This window comes from Thamnophis sirtalis, unplaced genomic scaffold, assembly GCF_051295495.1.
Source record: "Thamnophis sirtalis isolate CommonGarterSnake01/CBP01778 unplaced genomic scaffold, rThaSir2_p1.2 scaffold_3, whole genome shotgun sequence".
In the NCBI taxonomy this organism is placed as follows: Eukaryota; Metazoa; Chordata; class Lepidosauria; order Squamata; family Natricidae; genus Thamnophis; species Thamnophis sirtalis.
This window is the reverse complement of record NW_028261383.1, coordinates 142,467,902-142,491,522: the sequence shown is the minus strand read 5'-3', so window position 1 is coordinate 142,491,522 and position 23,621 is coordinate 142,467,902. Positions and strand designations below refer to the sequence as shown.

General features: G+C 44.2%; 1 protein-coding gene across 7 annotated transcripts in view; it reads left to right on the top strand.

The window, feature by feature from the left end:
* Positions 1-23,621, top strand: part of KMT2D (lysine methyltransferase 2D) — a 128,054-nt gene that overhangs the window by 34,600 nt on the left and 69,833 nt on the right. For 5 of the 7 annotated variants that reach the window (XM_087710282.1, XM_087710287.1, XM_087710285.1 and 2 more), the window contains exons 9-25: positions 1,552-1,700; positions 4,782-4,948; positions 6,662-6,793; positions 7,864-8,771; positions 8,962-9,075; positions 10,493-10,603; positions 11,539-11,643; positions 13,014-13,195; positions 14,679-14,843; positions 16,123-16,232; positions 17,907-17,954; positions 18,050-18,289; positions 19,819-19,965; positions 20,067-20,183; positions 20,966-21,102; positions 22,531-22,714; positions 23,096-23,176. In XM_087710282.1, the coding sequence (XP_087566408.1) occupies positions 1,552-1,700; positions 4,782-4,948; positions 6,662-6,793; positions 7,864-8,771; positions 8,962-9,075; positions 10,493-10,603; positions 11,539-11,643; positions 13,014-13,195; positions 14,679-14,843; positions 16,123-16,232; positions 17,907-17,954; positions 18,050-18,289; positions 19,819-19,965; positions 20,067-20,183; positions 20,966-21,102; positions 22,531-22,714; positions 23,096-23,176 (3,097 nt within the window). The remainder of the gene's footprint in view (positions 1-1,551; positions 1,701-4,781; positions 4,949-6,661; positions 6,794-7,863; positions 8,772-8,961; positions 9,076-10,492; positions 10,604-11,538; positions 11,644-13,013; positions 13,196-14,678; positions 14,844-16,122; positions 16,233-17,906; positions 17,955-18,049; positions 18,290-19,818; positions 19,966-20,066; positions 20,184-20,965; positions 21,103-22,530; positions 22,715-23,095; positions 23,177-23,621) is intronic. The other 2 variants (XM_087710283.1, XM_087710286.1) reach the window with 2 other exon arrangements.

Sequence of the window (23,621 nt, the reverse complement as noted above, 5' to 3'; positions counted from 1 at the left end):
CTCCTGTCATGTTTATAGCCATTGATCTGTTTTGGATATGACACTAAACAATAGTCCAGTGTGAACAAGCCATCATCTCCTTCCTGCCCCCTCCCTCCTGACACGGCTGCAAAAGGTGATTGTAGCATTTGGGTCCAGGTTTTAAGTAACTAAACGCTCAGGATTCCATTCAGAAAGAGGAGGCATTGCTTAATATTGGTTAAAATTTATTCAAAGAAGCCAGGAACAAAATGGATTACAGTCCTGGCTCTTACAGTGCCCTATTGTTAAAACTAACTGGCGTTATTACAATGATAAACTCTGCTTAGTTTAGAGTGTACAGCAAATCCTTCTAGTTTCTTTTTCATGACATGTTTGCAAGGGTATGAGGGGTGTAAATGCAAGGCTGGGGCTTTCATGGGTTGTATTTGGGTATTTTGCTTTGGGTAGTGAGATGGTGACATATACATTGAATGAATGAATGAATGAATGAATGAATGAATGAGTGTATAAAGGAAAACGTTGAAGGAATGTTGTATAGGTCTGTTGCACTGGGATTTTAAGTAATACGACTATAGTGGCAAAGAGAACTGTCTGTAAACATTCAGAAATTCTCTTTTCATAAAAATAAGCTGTGAATGTTACAATTTTCAATGGTCTTAAAAGATTATTCCGGTGATCAACCTGGTTTGGGGTCTAAAAGATTGTCCAGAGCCCAGATCATTGCTTAATGTAAGGCAGTACACCATGTTTGGCTGTGATTCCTTACTTTAAGAGTTCTTATCTTCAGCCTGAGCAGAATTGATTTTGCTGTTGAAGCATTGGAAAACGTTGACAAGCCCATAGAACTTTTGGAATCTTTGAAAGAGTTGGTAGGGAGAACAGAATTTTGAGATTCTAATTGTATTTTTAAGTAAGTTCCTGTCCTTTTACTGTGGCAGAGGTATCCTAGAAAACATTTCAAGAGCATATTGGTTTTCAAAGAGTGAGACTGCTATTCTTTACATGGCTGGGTTCTTGGAAATTTGGCAAACCTCAAATTTCTATTGCCTCTGTAGATTGAAGACATTTAGATAAATTAATCTCTTGGTTTGTGGGGAGGGAAGCCCATTTTATTATGATTAGGCTAGGGAAATTGTTTCCTCTCATAAGCATATCTAATGTATTTTATATTAGAATTCCCAAACTACTGTATATCACCTAACCATGGATCAATTTACATGAATTCTACAATGCTTACATAATAAAAAGTCCCATATACTAAGGGTAGTCTTTCCCATCCAGTCAAATGGAATCGATTGCCCCAATGAAAGCGAGACACACACACACACACACACACACACACACACACACACACTCACACACACACACAAAGTAAACCTACATTTGTTTTCTGGTGCTTTAGCGGGGTCTATTTACTTGCACTATCAAAATACACCTGACCCTGTCCTAGTTTATTAGTCACAGTTTTTAGCAAAATCCAATGCAATCAGGCTGTCTGCTAAAGATGCCCACCCCCCCTCTGGCCCCCATGCTCTTTTCCCGTTCTGAATGCCTGTATTTCTCTTCCAGAGCTGCCGTGTTTGTTCTGACTGCGGCTTCCGCCCATCCTCATTGGAGTCCAGCATTCAGTGGTACGAGAACTACTCTCTGTGTGAAGGATGTCGCGAGCAGCGCTGCAACAAAGCGAACAGTACAGAGGCTGTGCAGCACAGTCCGGAGTGAGTTCTTTCAGCTGAACTAAATCCCCATGTCTTTGGCCTCAGTTAAATGGCTTGTCTGCACTGATGGCTTACCTTGTTTTCTGCTGCTGAGGGTGATTGCAAGACATGTTTGCATTGAAAATAAATCCGAAGCCTCATATAATAAGTTACAGGGCCGCCTGTCCTTGGCATTCACCACATTCATGCATCATGTCATACGGGATCGTTTTATCTTTTAGGCTTTTAGACTTTTTCTTGATTTCATCAATTCTGTCCAAGTCACCTTCTCAACCGTTCACTCTTCCTTCATGTATTGGTTTTGTGATTTGGTATACATTCGTCCTTTGTATTTGAGTCCAAACTACAGCTAGTCCTCAAATAACAACCACCTTTGAGCCCAAAATTTATCTTGTTAAGTGAGACATTTCTTAACCAAGTGTGGTCCTATTTTATGACTTTTCTTGCCACATTTGTTAAGTGAATTGCTGCAGTTGTTCAATTAGTAACACGGTTGTTAAGTGAATCTGGCTTCCCCATTGGCTTGGCTTGGCAGAAGGTTGCAAAAGGGGATCACATGCAACCATCATAAAGGTGAGTCGGTAGTTAAGCATCCAAACGTAAATCACATGACCATAGGAATGCTGCAGCAGTCATAAGTGTGAAAAATGCTCATAAATCACTTTTATCAGTGCCGTTGTATCTCCGAATGGTCACTAAATGAACTGTTATACGTCAAGGACTACCTGTATCTTAATTTGAATTTCATATTTGATCCGTATTCTCTTAACCACCTTATTCTTGACCTTAACTCTTGCCCTGTTTTACCACCCATACTTAAGTACTTCATTCCTACTACTGAGCATTCAACGTACTTTTGTTTTCCTCACTGTATAACAGAGGGAGCAGGCACATACTTTTATACCCAACTGTTTTTAGTTCTTTTGACAAACATTCACTCTTCACAACATACCATACGATTTCCACTACTTTCTAGCTGTATTTACAGCTCTCACATGTTTATGAAACATTCTACCTTTTTTTTTTTTTTGCTTTTCACGGTGTATTTTTTAACTTGTAACTTACTTGCTCTATTTTCCCTGTCAAATATGCCCACTTCGATACATGAAATTTTCAAATCCATGTTCACTGTTGCATTGAACAGTTTAAGATTCATGGTCAGTCATTGTGGGTTTGCAGCTGATGTTGTGGCGTCCACTGCGGTACCTATAAAAAGGCAACATGGCATGTGATTTCTTTGTATATTCGTCCACAAATATTTCATTAGATATTATAAAAACCTATGCTTAACTGATGTGGAGAGAATTGCCATTATTTGTGCAGCTGAGTGAGAGGCACTCCAATTCTGCCAAGGTTGATTAAGTATCTGCTACTTGAACATCCTGTAAAGGGGTCCCTAAACTTGGCAATTTTAAGACTTGTGGACTTCAACTCCCAGAATTCTCCAGCCAGCATAGTCAGCAAATCATGGAGACTTCTGCTGTAAAGGGATGTCTTTTAATCTTCTGTGTAAGCAATGATGGTCTGATAATGGTTCCTTTGGCCCATATGGAACTGGGCATCCAGATGCTTCTGGCAGAAGTTATGTTTTCACATGTTCTCAGTTTATAGGTTTGATTTTTCCACCTGGATTACTATTAAAATTGAGAGAGTATCTCCCCCTGGTGGAAGCTTATAATTCCTCTTCCATTGGCTATAGGAGCTCTCATTGCAATTGAATTTCCTATGCTTTATGAGTACAAAAGACATTGATGATAAGTTCAGGTTTTCACTTTAGATTGAAGGGATTTCGGGAGAATAGAACATTTCACTCTTTTAGATGAAACATCAGATTTTACAAGATCAAGGAAAGCAGAAATTTAGTTTCCCCTATTCATATTGACATAGATTTGTTGGATATTAGTCAGTTCACTCTTTGCTCCAAGTTAGAGCAAATTACCAATGCCGTTCGATAAATAATACACCAATACGAATGGGGAGAGACTAAATCTCTGCTTTCCTTGACCTCCAAATATGACTGTCGAGATCATCCTTTTGACACATTAGGCAGCTCCCTTGAGAAGGAGATAATGCTGGAAAAGATGCAATGAAAGGGAAGAAGAAGGCAACCAAGAGTGAAGTGGCTGTACCATATTTTTTAGAGTATAAGATGCACCGGAGTATAAGACACACCAAGATTTTGAAGAGACAAATTTAAAAAAAAGTTTTTGCATTATGCAGACCTCCCCAAAATGGCCCATTTTTTGTCAAAAAAGGGCATGCATAGCCTTTAGGAGGCTTGTAGAGTGCTCCTGGGGGCTGGGGTGTGTGTGCCAAAAGTGAGCAAAAACCAGCTCCCTTTTCACTCATTTCTTCCCTCCCCAGCCCCCAGGAGCACTCTGGAAGCACTCCTAAAGGCTATGCATGGCCATTTTGGTGAAGGGGGCAGGGTTTCGGGAGGCCAAAAATGCTGTATTCAGTGTATAAGACGCACCCAGATTTTCAGCCTCTCTTTGAGGGAGAAAGGTGCGTCTTATACTCTGAAAAATACAGTACTCCATTAAAGTGATGATGGCTGGACTTGGGTGCACCAGGAAGAATTGAAGGTCCTGGTTTGGGACAGATCAAGCTGGGAAAAAACCTATATGTGGTTATTAAAAATTGACACCGAGATGGCAAACTGTGAGCGACTGGTGAGAGAAAATTTGGCAATAGCTTACAAGGCTGCATTATAAACAGTCATTATGTCTACCACAATATTCATGAAGTAGCCTTAGGCTACCACTCTCCCTCCCACTAAAGCAGTGGGTCTCATCTTGCGGTGACCGCCAACCGTAAAATTATTTTATGTTTTCTGTATTTTTTCAAAAATATGTGTTTTCCGATGGTCTTAGGTGACCCCTGTGAAAGGGTCGTTCGACACCCCCCCCAAGGGGGTCCCGATGCACAGGTTGAGAACGACTTCTCTAAAGCTATAAGAGAAGTAATTATAAAGGCATGCTTCATGGGATTATTATAAGGAATATTTATAGAGAAAACTCTGGTGAATGCAACTTCTAACCTCAAACAATTCATTTCAAATGCTTCCTTTTGAACACTCAGGCATATTCCCCCAGCAAGCAGCATCCCCACAACCGACGAGGTGATTTCCCCTCAATCCCCAGAGGAAGTTGATGTGGCCAGTCAGGGACAACTAGAAGGTCACGTCAGCCCTGTAAGCATGCAACAAGAAGAACAAGTGCCACTGGAGACTGGCCAGCAGCCCCTTGGTGAGTCACCACCTTTATACTTTTGGAAGTACCATGTTTCCCTGAAAATACGACATGTCCTGATAATAAGGCCATGCCACATTTTTCTGGTGGGCAAAAATATAAGCCCTCCCCCGCAAATAAGCCCCCTGGACAATCCCCCACCTCCAGCCAGGCAGAGCACCGCTCACCAACCTAGCGGTATCCTGAAGGTGCCAAGCCGCGGGAACCAGGGTGGGGAGGCAAAGGTAATTGCATTGCTTGGCGTCTTTGGGATACCGCTAGGTTGGTGAGCAGCGTTGTGCCCAGCTGAAGAGGGGGGTTGCCGGGCGGATGCTCTCTTGCAAGTGGGCTCCCAAAGAGCCGGGCACAGCCTCATGGGCGAATGGTTGTGTTGCGCTGTCAGAACTGCGCAACACAACAGCCATGAAGCGACCACGCTCACGAGCAGCCACCTGGCAAACCCCCTTTCCAGCCGGGCATAGTGCCATACACTGACCTAGGGGTTTCGTGAGCGCCTGTTCGCTGATGCCTGGCTCTCTCGGCTTGGTGCCTTCGAAATGCCAGTGAAAGGCACTCTGCACGGCTGGAGAGGGTGGTTGCACGAGCGGCAGTTCCGCTCATGCGCCTCCCAGCCTCACAATGCCCTGGCCCAGCTCTCCCCACCAGAACCAGAGCATCTCCAATGCCACCACTGCCACCATCCCAGCATGGCTTTTTTGGCGGCTTCCAAACCGAGTCTTCCGGTAGTGGCCGCTCTGGGCGTACACTCTATGGTTGTGTGCCAGCTGCCGGCAGAGCGTACAACCATAGAGCATATGCCCAGAGCGACCACTGTTGGAAGACTCAGTTTGGAAGCTGCCGAAAAAGCCATGCTGGGATGGCAGCGGCGGCAGCGGAGGTGCCTGGCTCAGCAGGCAGAGCTGGGCCAGGTCATCGTGAGGCTGGGAGGTGCATGAGCGAGAGTGCAACAGCTGCTCGCGTAACCCCCCCCTCAAGCCGTGCAGAGCGCCTTTCACTGGCATTTGGAAGGCGCCAAGCTGCAGGAGCTGGGCGGCAGTGAACAGGCACTCACGTGACTTGGCGATACCCCTAGGTCAGTGATTGGCACTGTGCGTAGCTGGAAAAGGGGGTTTTCCGGGTGGCTGCTCGTGAGCGTGGTCGCTTCATGGCTGTTGTGTTGCACTGCTGCGACAGCGCAACACAGCCATTCGCCCATGAGGCTGTGCCTGGCTCTTTGGGAGCCCGCTTGCAAGAGAGCAGCCGCCCGCCAACCCCAAAACAATAAACCCTCCCCTCATAATAAGGCCCAAGCCATATTTTGTGGGTAAAAAGAAAATAAGACCCTGTTGTATTTTCGGGGAAACACGGTAGGCTACATTGAATCTGAGAAGAGCCATCACGTGTTCATGTTTTTACAGCAGTTGGCTAGGCTGAAACAAATGACACGTGCCAGAATTATACATGAGGTTCAGTACAGATCTTACTTGGCTTTTTGTTTGTGGCCTTGGCGGCTACATGCCAAACTGTCGTGTGGATAGGCTCAGAAATCATGGAACAACTCTAGAGCAAGAAAACCTGGCTACTATCCTGTTTTATCTCCTGCATTCATCTACCCAGGAGTTATATAGGTCAGAAGAAACCTTGAAGTGTTGTTTTGTGAAGAACTAGACAGGGAGTTAGATTTGATCTCTGTGCAGATTCTTTTAAACAAGATGCATGTTTCTGTTCCAGATGCAGACAGACCTTTAGAACTGTCCAGTGTGGAGTTGGAGGCCACTGTAGGGCAGGAGCAAATGGAAGTGGAAACAGCATTAGAGCCTGAAAAAGCCCCCTCCCCACCACCCCCTCCCCCAGTACCACCAGGTGAGTTGCATACCTTGGATAGAGCGCTAAATTCTAGAACACAAAAAGCCTCACCCTACAGTCCAGTATTTTTAGAGATGGTGAGGACAGATTTAGTTCCTTGTTTTGATTCTGTTAGTGGGATTCAAGTTGCTGGCTCTTGGCCTTTAAAGCATGGCCTTCATGGCTTGGAACCAGGTTAATTTGAAAGACCATCGTTTCCTGGTCTCATCTAGCTGACCCACTAGAGTCAGGAGGCAAGGAATGTTGTGGGTCTGGTCTCCTAAGGAGGTACATCTGGCAGGACCCAAAAGAAGAGCCTTCTCCGTGGTGGTTCTCTCCACCACCATCATCCAGGAACATCATCCCTGCAGAGATTAGACTGGCCCCCAATTTGACCTTCTTTTGCAGGGCGCTGAAGATCTGGTTCTACTACGGGATGCCTGGGGAATCCAGAGTGGGATGGAGCCCATCAAGTGGCTTATCTGATTGATGGTTGTTGCCAAGGGTGTAGGAGTTATTGTTTTTATTGTTTGTATATTGGGGTTTTTATTGTTATGTAAATTGAGAGAAGAGACACGGTGGCTCAAGGGCTAAGACACTGAGCTTGTCGATCAGAAAGTTCAGCTGTTCAGTGGTTCGAATCCCTAGTGCCACATAATGGAGTCAGCTCCTGTTACTTGCCCCAGCTTCTGCCAACCCAGCAGTTTGAAAGCATGTAAAAATGCAAGTAGAAAAATAGGAACCACCTTTGGTGGGAAGGTGACAGTGTTCCGTGTTCGGTGTTTAGTCATGCTGGCCACATGACCACAGAGATGTCTTCAGACAGCACTGATTCTTTGGCTTTGAAACGGAGATGAGCACCGCCCCCTAGAGTTGGGAATGACTAGCACATATATGTGAGGGGAACCTTTACCTTTACCTTGTAAGCTGAGAGTGACTTTGGGCAGCCATGTAAATCTTCTAAATAAATTTTATAAATAAACATAATCTTCTAAATTATGCTTTTTCCCTGTGTGCCTTTGGCTCCTTTCTCCTCGGGGTTCCTTATCTTTCTCTCATCTTTCTTCTTATATCCTTCCATCCTTCAGATCCAGTGTTTTCTGCTCACACGGAGGAGTCCCCACTTGGTGCCAAAGAGCATCCTGCCTTTGAATTGCTGCCCGCAGAGCCAGAGCCCCCAGAGAGTCACCTTCCATCTTCACTCTTGGCCCAGGAAGCAGCATCCTCTCCAAGGAGTCCTCCTCCACTTGGTGTGCTCCAGGGTGGCTCTTCAGAAACAGTCGAAGAAGGAGAGCCCAGCGAAGAGCCCATGGACACAGAGGTGGAAGCCTCGGGTCTTGACAGCGCTGACAGGAATAGAATCCAGCCCAACCAAGAGGAGGAGGTGGAGGAAGAGGAGGAGGAGGAGGTGGAGGAAGAGGCAGAGGGGACAGAAGCACCTAAGATGGAACATGAACAGAGATTCTCCCCGCAGCTGAGTGAAGAGGAGGGATTAGATGAAGGGCATGCCACCGCTGAACCAGAACCCAGTGGGATTCACCTCAGCTTTGCCAATGAGTCCAAGCGCTCTCCTTCCCCCGTAGAGGTGGAATTGCTGGACAGAACGTCTCTTCCAATGGAAGCTTATGGATCTGCCATCCCACTTGAAGGAGGGGCTGTTGGAGAGGAGGAACTAGGGCCACCATCCCCGTCCCCAAGGCCTCACCACCTAGTGAAGTCAGATATTGTGAATGAGATCTCTAACTTGAGTCAGGGGGACGCCAGCGCCAGCAGCTTCCCAGGCTCAGAGCTCCCCTTTGCCTCCCCGTACCATGAAGGCGGAGGCTCGCTTTCCCTAGAGATGGGTGGCTTAACCTCCACAGACGTCAGTCTGCAGAGGGAAGACGGAGCCTCTTTGCCTCTGGGGGAAATGGAGGACTCTCTGCTATTTGATGTAAAAAGCGAATGTGAGAAGGGACGGCGGCGTAGCTCCCCAGCCCGCTCTCGTATCAAGCAGGTAAGCGGATGCCTTGGGCCGGCTGATTTTGAATGTTGTTTGCTGTCTCCTTCATACACTATTGAAATCCCCCTCCCCACCTGCATGTAGGGGAGTCCTGGAGGAAGGGTGGTGAAATAGAGGATGTCTATAACTCCCCTATATCTCCAGCCATTATTCTCCCTCCCTTTTTTTTTTCTTTTGGTCATAGGGTCGCAGCAGCAGTTTTCCTGGGAGGAGACGGCCTCGGGGAGGGTCTCACACGGGCCGAGGGCGGGGCCGATCACGTTTGAAATCCACCACTTCTTCCATCGAGACACTGGCGGTAGGGGCAGCTTTTAGAAGGCAGGACAATATTTGGGACTGGGATCGGATGGGATGAGTGGGATCCAGTCTAAGACACCTTACAGTTCCCAGAAATGGGAGATTAGCTAATACAGAGAGCAAGCACGGGCTTACAACCAAAATTGAGCCCAAGCTTTCTGTTATGAAGTGAGACGGTTGTTAAGGGAGATTTGCCCCGTTTTACGACTTTTCTTGCCACGGTTGTTAAGCGAATCACTTCAGTTGTTAGTAACACGGTTGGTAAGTGAATCTGGCTTCCCCCATTGACTTTGTTTGTCAGAAGTTTGCCAAAGGTGATCGCATGAGCCCAGGGACACTGCAACCATCACAAATATTGAACCAGTTGCCAAGCATCCAAATTTTGGTCATGTGACCATGGGGATGCTGTAACTGTTCTGAGTATGAAAAACGGGCGTAAGTCACCTTTTTCAGTGCCATCGTATCTTCAAACAATCACAAAATGAAAGGGTTATAAGTCAAAGACTAGCTGTAAGGGCCTCCATTTTAATTCTTTGTGTGGCTCGGATGGAGAGGCAGGTCGCGAAGCATTATCGATCTGCCTACAGTTGGCTGGTCCTGTAGCCCTTCCTGCAATGACTGGAGCCAGTGGTCTGAGTTTTCTCATCTCCCTTCCCGATTTTAAATAGGTTTTCTAGGGGATTCTTCCTCGGTTGGCTGGTTGTCTTCTAGCTATGATAGGGTTTCTCCTCTTTTGGAGGAGTGCATTGTAAGGAGATGGAGAAGCTCTACTTGTTGAAATTGCCTTCCTCTTGTGCTCTTTAAAGGGTAGGCTTGGGAACAGGGACCTCCTACCCAGGCATCTTGCACTGTGAGAGAAGAAGACAGATAGTTTGAGTAGTTGGTCGGCCTCCTCTTCTGTAGTATGGACAGGACTCTCTGGTGCATCACGAGCAGGCTGAAGCTACCTGTCCCGTGTGCCCTCAGCTATGAGTGCTTACTAAAGTAGCAGCACATAGGTTCTTCCTGAGTCTTGGGTCATTCCTAAGTGCCCCCATTCAAATCCAGGGGTGGGGGTGGGGAAGGCCTGCCAAAGGACCAGCTCTGGCAGCAAACACAGCAGATCATGAATAAGAGAAAGAAAGCCTCTCGCTTCAGCAGCCATCTTGAGGAGGAGTCAGTTGAAGGCCACAGCAGGTTCCATGCGGCATGCCTAGGGCCACATTCCTGAAATACAATACATTTTGGGAGCAAGAAATAAAATGGGTACTTCAAACCCCATTTTAATCAGTTCCACTATGGACAAAAAAAAAAGAAACCCTGAAAAAATTGCCCCCCCCCTTCCTGTTCTGGAAATGGGATGCAGGCCACACTTTTGGCACACCAGTTCTAAATGCTTTTCAATCCTTACTTTGTGCTTTTGCACTCTCTTCTACAAGCTGGCCGATATTGACAGCTCCCCAAGCAAAGAGGAGGAAGATGATGATGACGACACAATGCAAAACACAGTGGTGCTCTTCTCCAACACAGACAAGTTTGTGCTAATGCAGGTGGGTCGGCTAACTTCAGTTGGTTTCCGATTGCATTAATTACCTCAGTGGAAGGAAAGATTTACCCAGATTGATTTCTTTCGTTTGTGTGAGTGGGATGCATAAGAGGGCTCAAAGAAGAGCAATTTTTTAAAACTATAAACCTTATACCATGCAAAGCTCCAGAACATGTTCACTGCTTTAAAGAGGGAAGATGCTGCCTTGCAGGATGAGGCTCCGTCTGTTTCATATAAGACATCCTGTAGCTGACTGATAACACCCAATTGAAGTCAGTATCGTTCTTTTTAAACTTAGTTTGCACATAGATCTGATAGCCTTCAAAGTTATTGAGACATATTCAGCTTGTCACTATGTAATTGTGTCTATGTTCCATTCTTGGAGCGATCTGCTTTGTTAGGAAACAAGCTTTTGCATTCTAGTGGCAAAGGTCAGATTCCATTTAGTTTTCCAGTTAGGATAATGTTATACACTTGGATATTATGATTTAACCAGTTAAAAGCCAGAATGCAATGTAGTATTTGTTTTTTATGGCCAACTATCAGTGTGTTCTATGGGAAGGGGTGATAATAACATACATACCCTGTTTCCCCCAAAGTAAGACCTCCCCGGATAATAAGCCCAATCGGGCTTTTGAGCGCATGTGCTAAAATAAGCCCTCCCCCGAAAATATTGTAACACAGCAGCAGCCATGAGGTCACCATGCTCGCTGCTTCCTGCACCTCAAAAATAATAAGACCTCCCCAAAAATAAGGCCAAGCGCTTATTTCAGGGGTCAAAAGAAAATAAGACCCTGTCTTATTTTCAGGGAAACACAGTACCTTCCATCAATAGAGTAGGCAGAGTAACTGAAAAGTGAGGGTAGATATGTAGACGCTTTCCCTAGGATTGGGGAGATCTGATTGTTCTCATCCTGATTTTTCTCCTTTCCTGGATAGGATATGTGCGTAGTGTGTGGTAGTTTTGGCCGTGGCGCAGAGGGCCATCTCCTGGCTTGTTCTCAATGTTCTCAGTGTTACCATCCTTATTGTGTAAACAGCAAGGTAAGACCTGATTTTAGCTACTCTTCTTCCCCAAAATTCCTCCCCCCCCCCCAAATGCTACCCAACACATCCCTAGTTAGGCAATGCAATCAGATCTGCCCATCTGTCTAAATATATCATCCTTCTTCCATAACTAAAGTGGCAAACCAAGGACGAGGATTAGAATCCAGCAATCTGGAAGATATCAGAGGAGGGAAGTTTTGAAAAATAGGATTCCACTTCTGAAGTGTGGTAGTTATCATTTGGTTTCTCATGGGTTTGGGGACTGGGGTGTTTGGAGAGAACTAATAGTATGCAGGAAAGATTGGGTTGGGATACCAATAGAATAGAGAATTTTTGTAGCTAAGGATTGAACTGTGGGGTCCTTGAGACTCTCTGAGCTTGGTTGTTTTCATTTCATTTCATTATCACATTAGGTAACATCATCGGCACCAAGCTCAGGAAGCCCCAAGGATCCCACATTGGAATGGGGATTTTTTTTTTTTTAAGGAAACTCTGGGTACCTGTCAACTTATCATCCTGGCCTGTGGAAGTTCCATTACATCCCTAGAATTTGAACGATCTATTGTGTCATTGGAATTGATTAGGAAATAACTTTTTTTTAAAAATGGGTGATGAATTAAATTTATAAATAAGTGATTTTTTTTGCCCTGTTTTCTATTTCTTGCACAGTTAGCAAACTTCAAGAGCTTATCTATGCTAATCTATAGTGTAGTAAACCCTATGGGAGAGTAGTCATGCAACAAATTTACAAGCAGTGGGTCCCAAACACCCCATCCCGTTGTTATTGCACTGCAGTTTCCACCCTCCTCACTCACGGGCTAATAGATCCTGTGTCCTACACTATTAGTAGGCAAAGGGACACTGGCTTAGTGGCTAAGATGCTGAGCTTGTCGATCAGAAAGTTCAACAGTTCAGTGATTCGAATTCCTAGTGTTGCGTAACGGAGTGAGCTCCAATTACTTTACCCAGTATCTGCCAACCTAGTAGTTCAAAAGCACGTAAAAATGCAAGTAGAAAAATAGGAACCCCCTTTGGTGGGAAGGTAACATGCCGGCCACATGACCAGGGAGACATCCTTGGACAGTGCTGGCTCTCCGGATTTGAAACTGAGATGAGCACCGCCCCCTAGTCAGGAAGGACTAGCATATACAGTATGTGCCAGGGGAACCTTTACCTTTACCTTATTAGCAGGCAAGGCTGAGACCCATCGACACAGAGGAGTGCCAGATGTTCTGCAGTCCATATGTCTTGGGTCCCAGTTAAGCAACACTGTATGCTCTCAATAACCTCTCCCACCAGGACCCACCAGTCTTTCGACTATGTGTAGGCCTCCCTTTCTCCATGTCTGCCTCTCTTTCTGTGTTAAGATTACAAAGGTGATGTTGCTGAAGGGTTGGCGTTGTGTGGAATGCATTGTGTGTGAAGTGTGTGGCAAAGCATCTGATCCCTCCCGCCTGCTGCTCTGCGATGATTGTGACATCAGCTACCACACATACTGCTTGGATCCACCTCTCAACACTGTGCCCAAGGGTGGCTGGAAATGTAAATGGTGAGCGACAGATCAACATTTCTGTAGGGTGCTCCAAAGGGCTTAGATTACACTGTGTGTATGTTAACCCATCATAGGATTTGTTTGGGTTGTTGTCTTAGCACAATCCACATGTGGTAGCTTAGCATATGCAAGAACAATGCTTTGGATTATTTCCTGAATCATGCTTTAATAGTATTTCATTAACATTTTATGCAAAGTTGATATAGTTTGCTGCAAATAAAGTGGAAATTAAATATAATGAAACCCTTTTTTCCTCTCCCAATCTTTGCTCTTGTGCTTGAATGATACACTGAATTCTCCATAAGAATCTTATTAGGAATTCTGGTCGGTTATGTTAGCTGAAAATGTACCTAACTCCTGGTTAAGTACATTTTCAGCTATACATAAAATCAAATGTTTCAAATTGCATTATAAAGTAATATGAGATATATATTTTCCAATAACATGCTTCCAATTTTCTAAAAACAGAATATTACCTCCATGCATTATTTATTTACTAGGACCATTAAAAAATTTTTAAAAACCATTCTGATATATAGTTGCACAATTTGTAGTGGCAAACTGTAATGAAAAACCAGATTTCCACAATCTAATGTCCTCCAGATATTCTGCATTTACAACTCTTATAAATACCCATCCTCACAACTATGAAATGTACTGAATGAATTAAAATTATTTATGTATTGTTTGTTGTACATATGTACAATGAGATTGGTTGAGCTCCCTCAAGTGCAGCCCCCAACATAATACAACTCATAGTGAAGACAGAAAATCCCTAACCCAATAAATCATATTAACAAATACCCAGTCCTATTGCACCAGTGTGAACACGTTACATGTTGTGCTGGCGCTGCTAGTCCATCATACTATGTAATTATGATGTAACTGTATTTTTCGGAGTATAAAACGCACCTTTTTCCCTCAAAAAAGAAGGTAAAAGTCTGGGTGCGTCTTATACACTGAATACAGCATTTTTGGCCTCCCGAAACCCCGTCCCCTTTGTAAAAATGGCAGTGCATAGCCTTTAGGAGGCTTCCATAGTGCTCCTGGGGGCTGGGGAGGGCAAAAATGAGTGAAAAACAGGCCATTTTTGCCCCCCCCAGCCCCTAGGAGCACTCTATAAGCCTCCTAAAGGCTAAGCATGCCCTTTTTTGGGACAAAAAATGGCCTGTTTTGGGGAAATCTGCAGAGTGCAAAAACTTTTTTTTAAAAACTTGCCTCTTCAAAATCTTGGTGCATCTTATACTCCAAAAAACACAGTATTTTGCATTCAGGAGTCTGACAGCTCTACTGACTGGGCATTATGGTAGTTCCCATCCAGTAGAATTGGAAGTCAGGCACCTATAATGTAGAAGAGAAAATTCCTGAGCTCTTTTTGCCACTGTAAAGTATTTCTGGCTTTCTCTTCTGAGAGATGAGGAGGGCAATAAGTTGAATCACACAGGCAGCAGTAATCATTCACTCATCTCTCTTTTATCAGGTGCGTGTGCTGTGTGCAGTGTGGAGCAGTTTCACCTGGCTTCCACTGTGAATGGCAGAGCAATTACACCCATTGTGCTCCCTGTGCCAGTCTTGTCACTTGCCCCATCTGCCACGTGAAGTATGTTGAGGATGACCTCTTAATCCAGTGTCAGCATTGTGAACGGTAAGCCTTAATCCCTTGACCCACCTGGTATTACCATTTTATCGTGGTATTAAATTTATGGAAATACTTTTGGATCCTGGCATCGGTTTTGTTTCCTGGAACATCCTTTTAGGGTAGTTTGTTTATTGCTATACTCATGGACATTTCAACTTGCAAAAGGTTAAAGTTCAAGGATGCTAATATAGCCTAGAATTTTCCTTTATTTCTTTTTCATTATTCATTACAAATTCTTGTTGGCATTATTACATTGGCGAGTGACACAGATGAGAAGGTGTATTGAAGCCATGAAAATGAGAAAAAAGGGAAATAACCTCTAGAAAGTTTAGTGTGTGGCATTTATGTGAGCAAGGATGATGTAAGAGCTATGGTGATGCAGTGGTTAGAATGCAGTACTGCAGGCTAACTCTCTGCTTACTCCAGGAGTTCGATCCTGACCGGCTCAAAGTTGACTCAGCCTTTCCTCCTTCTGAGGTCAGTAAAATAAGGACCCAGATTGTTGAGGGCAATATGCTGACTCTATAAACTGCTTAGAGAGGGCTGGAAAGCACTGTGAAATGGTATATAAGTCTAAGCTTTTATCCAATACATAAGATATATTGGAAAATTGCAATTGCCAATAAAGGGAAGATTGATCTATAGCTCTTCACTAATATGCTAATTATGACCGGTTCCCCAAATTACAGGCATTATAGGGTCCCATGATCATTTGATCAAAATTCATCGCACTTAACGATTCAGTTCTTCCTGGCTGCCTCTCTTCTCTGAGGACAGCTCCTAATACTAGGGTTTATTTCCTGGAGAAACCACAGGTTCATGCTATGGTGTGTCCTGACGTGGCTCCTAATTCTAATCCCTTCATAGTGTCCCCCTGTCTGGCAGTAGTCGAGGTCATTCTGGGAAACATCTGTAGAACATTTCCTTTACAGTCTATTTGTCCTTTGAGGACTTAGTCTTATTCTTGGAGAACAGAGCGAGATGTAACCTGAATAATGAAAGATGTGAGTGGCAGTGTGTGGACTGGCAACAAGGATTCAAATGTTTTAGCTTCCTCCCTTCTCTCTTAAAATGTACTAGGATGCTTGAAGTGCATATATGTGTTTCCCTTTGCCCTTTCCTTTTTGCCTTGCACTTTCAAAAAGATTTATGGCAGGAACAGTCTAACTCCTAGAAGGACAAAATTTAAGGCAAGAGCAGCACCTATGTTTAGCATTTAACATTAGCAACATCCACAAAAAACAGGAGTGCAGGTGCTACTGCTCTCTAACTGTCTGTTTCTCAGGTGGATGCATGCTGTATGTGACAACCTTTTCAGCGAGGATGAAGTAGAACAGGCAGCAGACGAGGGCTTTGATTGCACTTCATGCCAGCCATATGTAGTCAAGCCTGTTGGTGAGTACTGCAACGGGTGTGAACCTTTTGATCCTTCCTTTTTTCCAAAGGGAGGGGCAGCATCTATTGGACAGAGGACTGGAGATGAGATCTCTATATTATAACATCCTTTTTAAGACGCTTGTGTACTGGTATTCTGGCAAGCATAAACAGATCCTTGCCTTACCCTGTGTTTTTGTTATTGTTGTTATTATACTTTGAAGACTGCCTGGAGGCTGAATCTAGGAATAATATAAATAATATAAATAAGTATTTTTGAAATATTTGCAAGCAATTAAGAATGCTGCTCTAGAAGCCTGATGTGCTCATAGCTGTCAGCTTCCCTACTACAAACTAAGCCCACCATGGACCATTTTGAGGGGATGCTTTATTAAAGTTCTCTTGAACCTGGAACCATCCTAAGAAAGAGACTTGGCAGAATGGATCTATTTCACGTACAGTATAACCCCCATCTAGATGATTGCCAGCTACTGTCACTTCTGCAAAGTCTTCTTTAAGACAGATGTTTCAGATGCAGGAATAAGGGCTACTAATGTTCTCTAGATAATTGTTAATTTTAAATGGCTTGAAGAGGAAGAAGAAAGAGGTAAGGAGAGGTGGGTGGAAGGGAGAGAAAGAGAAGGAGAGGAGGGAGGAAGAGAGAGAAAGAGAAGGAGAGAGGGTAGGAAGGAGAAGAAAGAGGGTAGGAGAAGGGGAGAGGTAAGGGAAGGAAGAAGGGGAAGGAGAGGAGGAAGGAAGGAAGTAGAGAAGGAAGGGAGGGAGAAAAGAAAAGAAAGAGAAAATAAGGTGGTGTCATAGCAGGTGCGAAGGATGGTAAACAAAGCATTCCAAACTATACCTTATAACCTTTTAAATGGAATAATAATAATATAAGAATGGCAAAGAAAAAGAATAACTATGTGAATGTATACCTATGTAAGAGAATAAATGACAGTAAAAATATAAAGCACAATATAGGTAAATAATATTTGGTCATAAGTAGCTAAGTATAAATAAATAAAGAATTGTACATAAAAATGGATAACAAATAAGGAGATTATGAACGCAAGATAGAAATGTATAGAAGGGAAAACACTAACTGCAAAGAAACCGATTTGGAACTGCTGTATGATATACAATGGAACTTATTGTTCCTATGTTGTTTTTAAGTCATGTGTTTGTTTCTGTTGATGTGCTTATGTGTTTAAAATAAAAATTTATAAAAATAAATAAATGGCTTGAAGAGATTGGGGCACAGGAGGGAAAGAAGCAGAACATGATGGCTTCAGCAATATTATTTGGGGAGAACATTTTGAGGGCATGCATTGAATAAAAACACATGTATAATAGGGCAACGCTGAATAGAATGTGGTTGGATGTCACTGATACAGAATAGTGTGTGGGAGCAGAACAGGGGAGAGGCTGGGTATGAGGTATGCTCTTAAAATACTTAAAATGGGATGTCTGAGTTTATTACATTTATCTAGGACAGAGGTGGGGATCTATGGCCCTTTTATGGTCTTTGTGGACTTCAACCCCCAAAATGCATGGCTGTCTGAGGAATTCTGGGAGTTGAAGTCCACAAGTCATAAAAGGGCCATAGTGTTCCCCTTCCCCAATCTAGAGGGACACAAATCATTTTAATAAATTGATTTACTGCCCCCAGCAATGATTTGCCTTTTGCTTTCTTCCAAGTTCCAGTTCCCCCTCCAGAAATTATCCCAGTGAAGATCAAGGAACCAGGTAAATTGCTTCAATTTAAATACCTTAAATTGCATGTATCTACTTTGCAGTCAGGTAGGTACCAGCAAGCTTTTCCTTTTATCCTGTCCATGCAGAGCCCCAGTATTTTCGCTTTGAAGGTGTTTGGTTAACGGAGACAGGCATGGCGGTGCTACGTAACTTGTCTTTGTCACCATTGCACAAGCGTCGGCCGCGCAAAAACACACCAATGACACCAATGATGGCGCGGCCAGGCATTCTTAATGGTGAAGGTGGACTGGATTGCCTTGGCTCTCTCGGTGCAGATGAAAAAAAGGACGCAGACGTGGAGGCAGATGAGATCCTGAAAGCTGAAGGTTCGTGTTTATCCTACTACTAGTTCCTTGGGAAAGTAGTAGAATAGCCCCATTGTCTCTGTAATGTAATACCGATTGAGATTACATGTCGCAGCTTCATACTTGAATTCTTGAGAAATCGGACCCTGTTAGTCTAGTCACCTGACTCTGCGAGGCAGTAGAAGCTAGGATGCAATTGGACGGTTGCAAAGTAGAAAAACTTGTTTTTCCTTTTCTTTTTGTGCGATGGAGAAATATTCCCCCCCCCCCCCAAGTGGTTAATTCTGAGTAGTGAGCTTGGGGCTTGCTATTTCAAGCAGAGGCCGGATAGGCATTTGTCCAGAATGTTTTAATTTGGATTCCTGACCTGAGCAAGAGTTTGGGCTAGATGGCCTACAGTACAGTCTCTACTAACCCTGTGTTTTTGAGTGTTTAGGACTCTAGGACCAGTTCATTTGTTTCCAAACGTAGTCTGATTTCTCGATAAAGGATTGTTACAGTTACAGTTTTAATCCTAATGGAGTTGTGGTAGAAGGAAAACTGGGACCCCCAACCCTATACCTCCCCTACCCCCAAATTACCATATTTTTTGGAGTATAAGACACACCTTTTTCTCCCCTAAAAGAGCGTGGAAATGTTGGTATGTCTTATACACCGAATGCAGCCATTTTTGGCCTCCCGAAGCCCCGCCTCCACAGCCCATTTTTGCAACAAACGGGCCATTTTTCGCAAAAACTGAGGCGTTGTTGCCTCCCCCCATCCCCCAGAAGCACTCTGCGGGCTTCAGCAGGGATGGGGGAAGGCAGAAATGCCCCTGTTTTTGTGAAAAACAGCCCGTTTTCCACTTGTTTTTCACAAAAAGGGCATTTTTGCCTTCCCCCAGCCCTACTGAAGCTTGCAGAGTGCTCCTGGGGGCCAGGGAGGACAACCCCCCTTTTTTTTCTTATTTACCTCTTCGAAATCTTGGTGCGTCTTATACACCGGTGCATCTTATAGTCTGAAAAATACGGTAGCTATGAGTGCACATGCATACTCTCATCATTACAAAACCTCATTTTGTAGACTGCCATTCAGCAGGCCTCATGTGTGTAAAGGATAGTTGTGTACCAGGATGTGCGGGTAGCTGGTGTGGTCTGGCACGAGCAAAGAGGGTCTAGGGGAGCGGGAGAGAGACTTACCCAAGCAACTTGCAACCTTCTGTGCCTGCTTCCCCATTGATTTTGCTTGAGGGAAGCTGATGGGGAAGATTGCAAATTGCCATCCTGTGACCGTAGGATGCCACAGCGTCATAAGTGCAAGCTGGTTGCCCAGCAGCCAGATCTTGATTACATGACTGATGGGGCTGGGATGGCCAGAGCCTTGTGGACGAGCCGTAACCATCCCTTGTTTAGCGCTCTTGTAAGATGAACACTGACTGAGTGGTCATTAACTGAGGACCACCTATCTGTAAATTTATGTGGTTTTTATTTTTATTTTTAAACAAATTGCATACCTTTCCCTATCAATGGGAGACTTGGAACGGCTTGTTTTTGTTTTTGCTCCCATTGCAGTTAGCGTTGAACACATGGAGTGTGAGATCAAATTGGAAGCCCCGCCGACTCCGGAAAGGGAAGCTGCAGCTGAGGCTGAAGCGGCAAAAGGCCTTCTGGAAGACTCTGAGGAGGTCAAGAAGCGGAAAAGGAAGCCCTATCGCCCGGGTAAGTGCTCCTCCCTTTGGCCACCCACCCAAAAGCCTGTATTCTTCCCACACTGATCCATTTTCTAGCTCTTGGCTTGTTTCTCCTCTGCCTTGGAATAGGTATTGGAGGTTTTATGGTGCGACAGCGGAAATCACACACACGCTTGAAAAAGGGCTCACTAGTCTTGGCCGAAGTCTCTCGGGAGCTGACAACTACGGAAGGGCAACCGGAAGAAGGTAAGTACTACTTACTTGTAGTTGTATTTCCCCTTTGCTTCATCCTAATAGTTTGAATAAATGTGTAAGGTTGCAAATCTGGGAAGGCTCTTAAAACTCCCCAAATGGCCATAATCTTTTTTTTTTTTTTAAAAAAGAAAGAGGATTGCCACTTCTCAGATACAGTAGAAGAGATTATTTGTAGTTCAGGATTGAATTGTAGAGCAAGGGTTTCCAGCAAGGGTCTTTTGGGACTGATGATGTTACCTAGTTGGGTAATGAAATGTCTTCAAGTACAACGAGACAAGCTCAGAGAGCACCAAGGAGCTCATGCCTCAGTTTGTTGGGTGAGTCATTTCCATCAGTGTTCCGTTTAAAGTTTTTGCTTTAAATTGCAGTGCATATTCTGACTTACAGACCTGCATTCTCAAATTTGGAATGTGGGGGGGGGGAGAGGGTGAGAGAGAGAGAGACAGAAAGGAGTGTCAACAACTAGGAGAAAAATAAATGATGGAATCTAAGGCAGGAATCTTTGGCCCTCCAGATGTTGTTGGGCTGAATGATTATCATCTGTGACTTTTGGTCTCAGTGGATGAGGTTTCTTGCCCCCAGAACTTGCTGCTGGGAGAAAGATTATTAAGGAGCAGTAATCATCAGTGTCCTATGTACGTCCTCTCCTTTCCTTTCCTAACTTGCTGCTGACCCTGAAAGTTACAGCAGCAAAGTCAGTAAATGATTTTACATTCCTAGCCTTGGTTAGTTCATACAGGGCCATGCTAAACTCAATTTTCTCTCTTTATCAGGGGTGCAACCTAACCCACCTGCTGAAAACCCCGCTGAGACCTTGGCTGAACAGGGAGTGGCTGAAGCTGATGAAAAGAAGAAACGGCGGGGTCGGAAGAAGAGCAAGCTAGAAGACATGTTCCCTGCCTATCTTCAGGTAAGAGTGTTTTAGTGTAGTGTTTCCCAACCTCCCATTTCTGTTGGGATTCAGAACCTTGTTACCCAAATGCTTGGTTTAGCTGTTGATAATGTGAGATTTAGTCCCACGCACCTGAGAAAAGCAAGCCCAGGTGAGGGCTAGCTTAGTGGGGAATAAATATCTGGGCAAGGATTACCAAGTTTCCATGAGTCCAGTTCTTGTTTCAGTAGCATTGAGGAAGGGCAGAGAAAAGGGATGTGGATCTCATGGATCAAGGTGGGAGAAACAATGATGCTGTTGCAAGTAAAAAAAAGTAAATCTCTACATGGACTATTAAAAATGAAATCTGTGGGGGTGGGGTTGGATAGCTCCGAAGATGGCAGGAAAAACCAGATGCACAGGCGCAGGATAGGCAGTACCCGACTTGACAATCATGCCTGTGAAAGAGATGTAGGTGTCCTGGTAGATCACCACTTCTGCAGCTGCCAAAAAAGCCAACACACTCCTGGGCTGCATCAATAGAGGGATACAATCAGGACCGTATGAAGTGTTAGTACTGCTCTATACTGCACTAATGAAGCCACACTTGGAATACTGTGTCCAGTTCTACTTGCCATGATAAAAAAAGATACTGAGGCCCTAGGAAGACTGCAGAGAATGGCAACAGCATGATAAGGAGTCTGGAGGCTAAATTGTATGATGTATGCCTAAGAGAGCTAAGTATGTTTAGCATATGAAGAGAAGGCTTAAATGGTGACATGATAGCTGTCTTCGGGTACTTGAGGGGCAATCACAGAGATGAAGGGAGAGATACAGACTTATTCTGCAAAGCACCTCAGGGCAGGACAGCAAAACAATAGGTGAAAGCTCCTCAAAGAGAGATCCTACCTAGAACTAAGGAGAAATTTCCTGACAGTTGAGAACAATTAATCTATGGGACAGAGATGAATTGTTCTTAACTGTCTCCTAGAGTTGTGGGTACTCCATCCTGGAGGTTTTCAAGAAAAGATTAGACATTCATTTATCTGGGATGATATAAGGACTCCTGCCCTGGATAGGGAGTTAAACTAGAAGACCTCCAAGGTCCCTTCCAGCCCTATGATTCTATGTATATTGTTAGTTAAAGCAATAGCCCCCATACCAGGGATGAAATTCAGCAGGTTCTGACAGGTTCTGGAGAACCGGTAGTGGAAATTTTGAGTAGTTTGGAGAACCGGCAAATACCAGCTCTGGCTTGCCCCTGGAGCGGGGAGGGAATTGAGATTTTGCAATATCCTTCCCCTGCCACACCCACCAAGCCACACTCACAGAATCGGTAGTAAAGAAAAAATTGAATTTCATCACTACCCCATGCACTTGGAATGAGGGAGTTGCCAGAAATTTGTTCATTCATTCATCTGGGCCTTTATCATGTCCGTACCCCCCTTTCTTCATCCTCTTTGACAGGAAGCATTTTTTGGCAAAGCACTCCTAGACCTGAGTAGACAGGCTCTGTTGGCTGCTGGTGGTGTGGGTGGAGATGGAACTGCTCATCCTCCCGTCGGTCAGGGAGCTCCCAGGCCCAAGATGGATTCCAGCAGGCTCCAAAAAGGGCCAGAGGATGGAAAGGCAGCTCCAGTTCAGTCCAAAGGTAAGTGAAAGGCTGAGGAGAAATAGCGGGATTAGAGGAGGTAGAAATGGTGGGATTTGGGGATCAGACTTTGATTTGGCTCCTGAGGGAGGGAGGGAGGGAGGGAAGGAAGGAAGGAAGGGAGGGAGGGAGGGCAAAATGTTTATATTCTAAATACATTTGCTTGGGAATTTAGGGGAAAAAAATTCATTTGATTTTGAAGAAGCATTGGCCAAATAAAATGTCCTCAGGCTCGTAGGTGGAGGCAAGCTATGAAGTGAAATTTGTTCCGTGCAGAAATAAATAGTTGGCCCTCAGAAGCCGGGAATCCTTTTTAGAGCCAGTATTAGGACATTTAGCTGTCTGTTCTAACAGATCAGCTTCCTGTCTTCCCATCTCTAGGGGATGAATGCCTTAGTAGCAGGGAAGCAGCAGCTCCTGAAAGCAACTTGAAAGCAGCTGATGCCAAGACTGAGAATACTGGTGAGTATCAGGATTTTTAAAACCACATAGGAAGCTTTTGGTCCTCAGGATATATTTCCATGTTACTTTGTGGCAGGGGATAACACTCCACCTATGTATCATAGCATGGTGCTCTAGAATACTTGAAGTGATTGTTTCTATTGCCTTGAACATATTTGCTGCATATTAATCTACATAATTTCTTATAGCTACATACCCAAACGTCTTTCTTTTGGGGAACTGGGAAAGTTTTATGTGATGTGCGCAAAAATCAGTTAAGAATTAGTAAGCCGAAAAATCTGAACACATAAGAAGACAGAAAAACACAGCTAAAATTAGTTTACTTCTAAACACCATGGCACATATTATTGTTTGTTCTTTATAAACGTCTTAGCTCTTTCTTGTTGTAGAACTCATCAAATCCATCCAACCACAATTTGCTTGTTTTTTCATCAGCTCTGCTATT